Genomic DNA, 10,000 nt, shown 5'->3' on the forward strand with positions numbered 1-10,000 from the left:
AGGTGGTTTAAAGGTCTGTTTTCACCTCAGTGAGAGAAGAGGGTACCTGTACCTGTTCCAGTAAGTTCCTTCATCCCTCTGAAGTAGCCAACCAGAGATATTCATCACAGTGAGGAAAGAAACTAACTTTATCAGGTACTTCCTATCACAGGACGGGAACTTAGTGTTCTGTCTAGCGGCAGCTATTAGACAGAACCTGGCTGAAGGCCTGACAAAGGGGGCTCCTACCTGCCTATCGCCCTATTCGAAAGAAAGAGAGTGGCAGTCATCAGATGGTCTGCCAGACCAGTCCCTAGCAAAAGAATGGCAACTCTATGCACACCGTAAGGCAGGCCTTCTAAGGCCCCCAGACACACCCTCCCCTGCAGGAGGTAAAGGTCTGCCCACGTCCGAGCACGCGCCCGAAGATGGGGTCCAGTTCACCAGAAGGTGTGCACAGAGTTATCCTATTGCCGAAAATTCGTATAGGAAAGAGTAGGCTAGGAGGGCACGAAGCTACATGCAAGCACATAGCATCGTGGCAACAAACAGGGGGGGGGGGGGCGCGTCACCGTCCGGTAACGCGTAAGAGCCGAGGCCGAAATTGCATGGGACCGGGCGCGGTACATCTCTTTAATCCGCCCATGCAAAAGCCACACGACCGAGAGGTCATGGTGACTCTCTTGGCGTTACTCGGCTTGGCGCCACCCGCTGCGCCCCGTCCGCCACCTTTGCCGGAACGCTCCTTCCTTCTCTCTGAATCGTCCAAGTAAGGACCGATTCACCGCAGGGAGAGAGAAGAGGAGTGGAGAGGAGAGGTCCTACTTCTTCAGCTGCTCGATGTCCACTGTTTTGTTTTGTTTTTGCCTTTGTTGTTCTTCCATATATGTTGTTAGGCCAAGATTACAACATGACAATCTGCTGGGTGGGGAGGGGCCTCTGCCCGGTTAGCACCGCCCATCACGTGTGCTCACAGAGCAGAGGATGCCTCCCGCCCTAAACAAATTTATCACACACGGCCACATACTGTTCTCGTTCATCCTCTTGTTTAAATAAACAAAAGAGTGACCCATTGAACCTCGCTCTCAACTCCTTGGAGCTGGAAGGGAGGCAGGCAGGCGAGGGTCTCACCTGCAACAGGCTATCATAGCGGGTCCCTGGCAGGCGAAAAAAAAATGGTTCTCGTGTTATTAAGTTATTTTGTTCTTGTTCTTGTTCATCTTTCCCTATTTAAATCTCATGTTACTGTGTCACAACTCTATGTTCTTTTCACTATCACCATCATGTTCCTCTGTTCCTGTTTCACCATCATCTTCCCCGTTTATTTCCATGTTCATTTATTCCTTTGTTCTGTTTACCATCATCCCTCCTCATTTTAATTTATGTTCCCGTGTTACTATCACCATCATCCTCCCTCATTCATTTTCATACTCCCGTGTTCTAGTACTTCACCATCATCCTTACTCGTTTATGTATTACCGTTTTTTTAAACTAGCGTTCTTTTGTTCTCCATTCTTCTCGTTTAAATAAACAAAAGAGTGACCCACAGAACCTCGCTCTCAGCTCCTAGGAGCTGGCAGGGAGGCAGGCGAGGGTCACACCTGCAATAAGCTGTCATAATGGGATCACACCAATTATGATAATCCCTAGCGGGCGAGAAAAAAAGAAAAGAAAAGGAAAGAAAGAAAAGAAAAGAAAAAAAGGTGTCTCCTGCCTACCCAACCTGGTTCCAGTAAAAAAAAAAAAAAAAAAAAAAACTCCCACACAGTAAACCAAAGAAAAAACTAGCAAGGGGTTTCGCCCCCCTACTTTATACTTTCTCTTCTTTCAACTTCTAGGTAGCTAGCTACCCTTAGCTTCTCTTCCCATCCTTGAACTAAGGATCCCCCTCCCCTTTAGTTCATTAGACTCGCAATAAGGTTATGTGCAGAGAAAGTTGCGACTTGGGAGGAAGGGAAACAGAGATAGATACACAGACAGACAGATAGCCAGACAGAGGTAGATAGAGGGACAAAGTTGTGTGTATGTATGTGTGTATGTGGATTTCACTGAGTGTGCGTGTGCGTGTGTGTGTGTGTGTGTGTGTGTGTGTGTGTGTGTGTGTGTGTGTGTGTGTGTGTGTGTGTGTGTGTGTGTGTATGTGTGTGTGTATGTGTTCGTGTGTGTGTGTGTGTATATATGTATGTGTGAATGTCTGTGTGTGCGTGGGTGCGTACGCTATTGGAACGTCACGAAGATGAAGTGACGTCATGAAGAGGACGTGACGTCATGAAGAGGAAGTGACGTCATGAAGATGAAGGGACATCATGAAGATAAAAGGAAGTGACGTCATGAAGATGAAGTGACGTCATGTATTTTAGCTTTACGAGCACGAAAAACATTGACTGGAGAAAACAGCCACTGTTTATAGTGAACTATGGGGTCTTGAGTGATTAACAAATACAGTGTTTAAATTTTATTGTACTTTTTCAGCTAAATTATACAGTAATTACAAAATGTCTTAATCATTAAATTTTGGGTCTTCTTCATCATCCTCTTTATCTTGATACTCGAAGTCACGTGTTTTGACATCTGAATCTTCACCATACTGGAGTGCAAAATCAGTCTGTATCAGCAAGTCTGTCAAAGATTCCTCACTGTTTATGTTTAGAGGAATGTAGCGGACTAATGAAAAGTCATCAATTACTTTACCCAGTGCATGTGTAAGCTTGTGGTACCTGAAAAGTAAGTATTTTATTAGATTATCAATTGTGAAATTTTACCTTCTCAAAATAGATTTCTTCAGAGGTATTAATCATGTGTAACAATACTATCACAAAGGTAAAATGTGCAATTGGGAAAGCAGTGTTGTGCTGACTGCCAAAACAACATATTTCATTCAAGAACTAAAAAGGTCTGCTTTCCATTTTTGTTGGATGGAATACCTTGTGTATATCACTTACTTTTTATTAAACTTGGAAACTGAATGATCTGATGTCAAAAGTTCATGTACTTCGGGTTCCAAGAACATCTCCAGTTGCTCCTTTGCTGATTTATTTAAAAAGTCCATTTTTGTCAAGACATTAATGTGAGGGACCTGAGGATCAAAAACATATGGTTAAATCTCAATCAACTAAGGGAAACTATCAATGAGAACATTCTTGATTTAATATGTTGAAGAAATGTTGAGTTAGATGCAACATGAAAAAATTAATATAATAGATCTTTCATTCTGTTATCTTGTAACAAACCAAAAAGCATACAAATAAAAAACCACATCAAACACTAAGCTGAGACATATTAACATATATTTCTACTTTCACACTTATATATAATATTTGATGAATACTAAGGTCAATGAGATTATTTTACACACAGATAAAGTGACATGGATAAGAAAATAGTTATTATGTCTGTTCAAATAGGTATATGCTGTACATGACTATATAAAGGTACACAAAAAAAAAAGACCTCACCTCCAGTTGTACCATTGTTGCTAGGGCAGCCAGCGAACCAGAAAGAAATTTTGCAGCATCAACCATATACACAGAATCCAGTACAAACACTGCACATACACGAAAATCCCATGACTGAAGGTGTTGTATTAATCTGAATAAAGAGAGAAAACGGGGGCAAATGTCATTTATACGTAATAATGAATGTGATTTTGTGTTTTATATTCTAGATTTACATTTGTAATATATAATGCATTTCCCACCAAGTAGAAACCTTGGATGGAGTTGAGTTATGCCAAATAATTTCAACTATACTGGAGCCTTTTTGGGCATGGATAAAATCCATAAAATTGCCTTTTTTATTGTGCACTTTCTTAGTCTGGATACTCCCCCCCTAAAAAAAAAAAAAAAAAAAAAAAAAAAAAAAAAAAAAAATCTCTTTTTTATTCATAAGTTGATTAATTAAATTTGTTCCCCAATCCAACATTAGACATTCCTTTTAACATTATTGCTAAATCAATGAGGATGAAGAAGAAGAAGAAGAAGAAAGATAATTTTTTTATACCTTTAATACTCACATTTTCATAACATCCATGTGCGTGTATAATTCAATCTGCCCTGGGCAATCAAACAAAATGCAGTCGTCATCATAATCTCCCAGCTGCTCCTATGGAAGCAAAATTTTAATATAAGGTATTAAATGCATCTTATGTGTACCACATTCTAATAATAAAAACATTATGTTTTCAAGGATACATGCATGGATGTGTTATCTTTTATATAGTGGGGTGGGGAATGAGCATGCTTCCTTGAAAGTGTTATAATATATAGGTTGGTAGATGGATGTATATGATGGTTTATATTCCCTTTAAGATACAGGCAGATGAATAGACATGATTGGCAGGCAAACCTAATCTGAATAAAGAGTAACATATAATGTATCTTCTGTTATAGAAGATTTTGAATACCTAAACAAATGATGTGAATGCAACACTAAAACGCAGACTTTGGCAATGATTTAATTAACCCCTTGGATTCGGATGCATCGCTGTCTATATGTGATCTAAAATATGGGCATTAGGCTTATCTGAGCAACCACTCTAGTGTGTGGCTTGCAGGCTGGGTGCACACAAACACTAATGTGCAGTGACAAAACTCCATGCCTACTCTTGCAATGTTATTTCATCTTTTATGCATATGCACTTTAAGCTTTTTTGCCACTTTCCAATGTCTATGTTTATAAATTTAACTTGCTTTATCCAGATGGTAACAACTGTTTTCCTTGCAGACTCCATATCATCTCTCTCAGTTGTCCATAACTCAATAATAAAAATAATAAGTAACATTTTGTTATTTGCATCATTTTTTTTTTTTTATAATATTCAATTTCCTGTAATTCAACTTGCACTGCTGGTCACAGCAGGCAGGAATAGAATCAATGAGCATGGAAATAAAGGCTGGGGCTCTTCCAGTCATGTCCCACAGATGATACATTCCACACTCATTTATTGATCGAAATAATGCAACTGCTCCTTTCTAAATGCCCAGTGAGTGTAATCACCCTCCAACAGCTTAGTACACATGGCAATTCATTCCCATCACCCCAGTCTTCACCCAAAATTCTTACGATGGCAAGTTCCTTTCACCCTGGCCATCAGCTAAATTTTCCCATGATGGCATGTTAACTTTATTCTCCCCTCAAGCTATTTTTTTTCTTGATGTGATGGTCATGTCATATGGATCATAGAAGTTAAAGAGCTAATAATAATTTTTCACCTTTGAATCATGATGTAAAAATCTATGTGAAAAATCAAAGTGTAAGTAAATATTTTTGCATAATTGAACCAACTTGAAAATGGATATTAAAATAGTTACAAACATTTTACTATGAAGTCTGGGCTCTGTCATCTCATTCACATCCTTTACCTCAATAGTGGTAACTTTGGCTTGAGAAGTGACAACAGAGGCAGGCAAACTACTTGCAAAACAGCCAATGCACTTCAAAAGCAGTTGTTTAGATAGAAGTCTGCCCACTTCAGATGCCACTTCCCAGGTATACCTGTCGATCAGGCCTGGCTAATAACTAACTTAAAAGCCTACAATGATTACATTCATGTAGTTCATAGATACTCATGATAGAAAAATAACAAACAAAAAACTGCAAAGCTTAGATATAAAAAGTGTTATGCCTCCGTCTTCTCATCTTCAAAATGAATCAATACACGTATATAAAATTAACAAAAGCAATGCTAACAACCCCTGATATGATTTTAATAAAAACTAAAATTCTAAACCTACCCTTAGCCACTCCAATCCATCTGGCTCCATCAAATACTCCATGCAGAACACAAGCCCTCCATTGGGGCCAAAGTCCATGTCGTCTGCTTGCATGACATCATCCAGCTGAATGAGGTCACGGACATCCACCAAGGCACCATAGTTGAAGGCTTCAGCAGCTGGGTCAAGGTTGACAACACTGAAAAATTATTTTATAAAGTGTTCACATTGAATGGGATTTAAAATTATAACAAATCAGCTCTAGTCTGATCTAATTTCTCTATCATTTCTAATATTCAAAAACATGTCTAAAGTACTAATTATCTGATTTCCTCTTGTATTAACCCTTCTATAGCAGGGTGCAGGGTACAATGCAACACACAAATAGGTTTATTTTTGTCAAATTCAAATTTAACCCAAAACAGACAGGCATGGCATGTATGAGCATGCCATGCTCACTTTGACTTTACTTTATTAATTGTTTTTACACAAAGATGGCTCCACTTCTACTAAGTCACCAATGAGCCAATTATGAGTACCAATTGTCTCACCTGTTTACCCTTTTCTTTGATTTCCAAAAATATTTTATGTCTTATTTGCCACTACTAATGTCAATAACATCATAGTAATTATAATGTCTATAATAAAAATAACACAATCAATATTCATATTCTAATTGATTCCTTTGTGGCTAAGCACTTGCAGAGCCATCTATGTGCAGAGACATTTAACAAAAAATCTAAAATGAGCACAGCATTTTCCTGGCAACATTGAGTTAATGAAAGCATGTTTTTCCTTATAAAATTGAATTGGTAATGGAAAAAGAAGAAAGGAAATGTTGGTTGGAGTTTAGATTACTGGAGGACAAGATTGACCAAGAGATTCAACCCTGTAATTCAATTCTAAATTTCTACTCTTCCTGTCAAACTAGGCCCCAAGAGAGGATGGTAGACAGGAGATAAGAGATGCCTGAGTGCATCAATACGTACACACTATTTCTGGTAACTTATTCCAGCCAAGACTTAAAACATGTTTGTGAAACAAAAAAAATAACATTTAGCATAGTCAATTGGGTAATAAATTTTCTCTATTAATTAATATCTACTGAATGAGTCCTGTATCAAGTTTCAAATACAAGTACTCACTTTATCACTCTGTTGCAGGTTTCGGCATGTCTCTGAAGAACTTCACAGTAAGTTGATTTGCCTGAGCCTGCTGGACCCAGGACCAGGTGTGCATATCTCATTTTTAATTAAAGTATTACCTAGTAATAAAAAACAATACAAAATTAGTATTTCATTATTGTAACTGGTTATCATATATTCAGCTTGTTAAAATTATATTAAAAATTATAAACTGAGAAGATAGGCAACTTATAGACATTACTCAGCCTGAAGTAACTCCAAGCAATCAATATAGACATTATATATAGATATAGATATATATATATATATAGATATATAATATATATATAATATATATATATATATATATATATATATATATATATATATTTTTTTTTTTTTTTTTTTTTTTTTTTTTTTTTTTTTTTTTCAAGTGCCCTGTCCCACAAGGACCTTGGCGATCATGGATATTAAATTATAATCTATTACATATGTATAAACAAACAAACAAACGAACAAAAGAACAAACAAACAAACAAACACGCACACACACACACACGCGCGCGCACACACACACACGCATAGACGCATGCATACACGCACGCATACACGGACGCATACACACACACACACACAGACACAGACACAGACACAGACACAGACACAGACACAGACACAGACACACACACACACACACACACACACACACAAAATCCATGCCTTCTCCACTCCTGTCAGCACTTCACAAAGGCCTTTGCCGTTGCACAAAAACTTAATACTGCACACTACTGGGCTGGACTTTAGATTGTATCCTTGCTTATATAGATCACTGCATGCTTCAGCGGGCTTGCAGTGCACTGCTTCTATAACTACAAGAGAGAAGTCCTATATTCTCAACAATTAGCAAATAGAATTCCCTTTCTGTACCTATTTAACTTTTTTGGAGAAGACATGCCTGTTCAGATTGCATAATGCTTCGTAATTATTCGTAATCATTCAAAAACACAAAAACAAACCTACCATCAACAATACTCCATAACCCATAATGCACACCACACGATAATACCAAACACATTACTTATAACACCGAACTATTAACACAATACTAGGAAAGACATACGGCACAACACGCTAATACCAACAAATACAACCAACTTCACTAAACACAAAGACACTTACAACAATCTGTTACATTATTAAATCCACTGAGATACAACAATAACGAAAGGTTAACGAATAACGAGAAATTAATAAAGAGAAAAGAAACTCACAGATCTCACATGGGACGTGTTCGTCTTGCTCTAACTTGTAAACAATGTGTTCGGATGCGTGCATTCTGGTTTGCTTACTCTCCTTGCCTCTAGTTGTTAATGCTAACAGTGGTGATAAAAGTAATAAAGATAATATTAATGATAATGATAATGATAATGATAATAATAATGATAATAATAATGATAATGATAATGATGATAATGGTAATGATAATGATAGTAATGATACAGTAACACTAATACTAATACTAATAATGCTAATGTTAATGATAATAATGATAATAATAATAATGATATTGATTATGATAATGATAACATTGATAATTACAATAATAATGATAATAACAATGAAAATGTTAAAGAGTAATAACACATATTATTATTATTATTATTATTATTATTATTATTATTATTATTATTATTTTATTATTATTGTTATTATTAATATCAATATTACTATTATCATCATCATCATCATCATTATTTTCAAAACTATTGTTATCATAATTATTATCATTATTATTATTATCACTATTATTGTTAATGTTGTTTTCATTATCATTGTTATCATTATAATCATTATCACTATCATTATCATTAATATCATCATTATTATTATTATTATAATTATTATTTTCATTAACATTACTATTATCTTTATCATTGTTATCATTGCATTTACTGTTATCAATGTTATTGTTATCATAATTATTATTATTATAATTACTACCATTATTATTATTAATAGTAATAGTACTGTCATTACTTTCATTATCATTATTATTATTTTTATTATTATTATTATTATTATTATTATTATTATTATTATTATTATTATCATTATTATTATTATTATTATTATTACTATTATTATTATTATTATTGTTATAATAATAATAATAATAATAATAATAATAATAATAATAATAATAATAATAATAATAATAATTAATATTATTATTATTATTATCAGTTTCATTATCATTATTGTTATCATTATTATTGTTATCTTTTTATTTTTTATTATTATGATTATTTTAATAATTATTACTATTATTATTAGTAGCAGTATTATCGTTATTATTATTATCATTATTAACATAAATATTATCACTATTATTACTATCAATTTATTATCATTATGATCTTTATTATCATTATCATTATCATTACAATTATTATTATCATCATTAATATCTTTATTATTATTATTATTATTATTATTATCGTTGTTATTATCATTACTGATAATAACAATAATAGTAATAATTATTATAATAATAGTTAATGATAGTATAATTATCATCAGTACTATTATTATCATCGATAACGTCATTATCATCATTATTATTGGTATTCTCATCATCATTGTTATTTTGATTTTCATTAATATTACCATTGGTATCATCTTCACTATTGTTACTGTTACTATTATTGTTATTATAATCATTATGATTTTTCGTATTGATATTATCATTCTACTCATTGTCAGCATTATTATTATTATCATTATCATTATCACTATCATCATCATCATCGACGTCACTATCATCTTCATTAATTTTGTTACTATCTTAATTTCATTATCACGGTTATCTTCATCATTACCCTCATTTTATTCGTATATTATCATTGTGTTATTATCAATATAATCATTATCATTATTAACATCATAATCATTATCATTATTACTATTATTATTATCAGTATCATTATATTACCACTATTATTAATATCAAGGTCTGAATAAATACTAATTTAGATCTTGATGAATATCGCTTTGCCACAACTATTTATCATTGCCTTGATTTCTATTACCATCATTATTACCAAAGTATAGTTATAGAATGAGATGATCACTCGTTTACACGTCTGTTATGCCCTGGGCGAGAGGCCACCTTCCACCTTACGATAT

The 10,000-nt window shown here is 34.1% G+C and overlaps 1 protein-coding gene across 2 annotated transcripts; it reads right to left on the minus strand.

The window, feature by feature from the left end:
• Positions 1-2,419: 2,419 nt before the first annotated feature.
• On the minus strand, positions 2,420-8,170 carry LOC119582618 (GPN-loop GTPase 3-like). Of its 2 annotated transcripts, none has more exons than XM_037930994.1 (7): positions 8,086-8,170; positions 6,836-6,954; positions 5,712-5,889; positions 3,992-4,080; positions 3,435-3,567; positions 2,922-3,055; positions 2,420-2,696 (listed from the first exon to the last, which is right to left on the minus strand). In XM_037930994.1, exons 2-7 carry the CDS (start codon positions 6,934-6,936, stop codon positions 2,480-2,482), a joined length of 852 nt encoding a protein of 283 aa, XP_037786922.1. In that variant the 5' UTR covers positions 6,937-6,954; positions 8,086-8,170; the 3' UTR covers positions 2,420-2,479. The 2 variants fall into 2 exon arrangements, with proteins under 2 accessions (XP_037786922.1, XP_037786923.1); XM_037930995.1 differs by lacking the exon at positions 8,086-8,170 and adding an exon at positions 7,994-8,012.
• Positions 8,171-10,000: the final 1,830 nt, after the last annotated feature.

This window comes from Penaeus monodon, chromosome 16, assembly GCF_015228065.2.
Source record: "Penaeus monodon isolate SGIC_2016 chromosome 16, NSTDA_Pmon_1, whole genome shotgun sequence".
NCBI classification, from domain to species: domain Eukaryota; kingdom Metazoa; phylum Arthropoda; class Malacostraca; order Decapoda; family Penaeidae; genus Penaeus; species Penaeus monodon.

Coding starts and splice junctions, on each gene's coding strand:
- LOC119582618 (XM_037930994.1), bottom strand. CDS start 6,936: ATGAGATATGCACACCTGGTCCTGGGTCCAGCAGGCTCAGGCAAATCA. Junction 5,890..6,835: donor ACCTGCAACAGAGTGATAAA/GTGAGTACTTGT, acceptor ATAATTTTTCAG/TGTTGTCAACCTTGACCCAG. Junction 2,697..2,921: donor GTTTCCAAGTTTAATAAAAA/GTAAGTGATATA, acceptor CTTACTTTTCAG/GTACCACAAGCTTACACATG.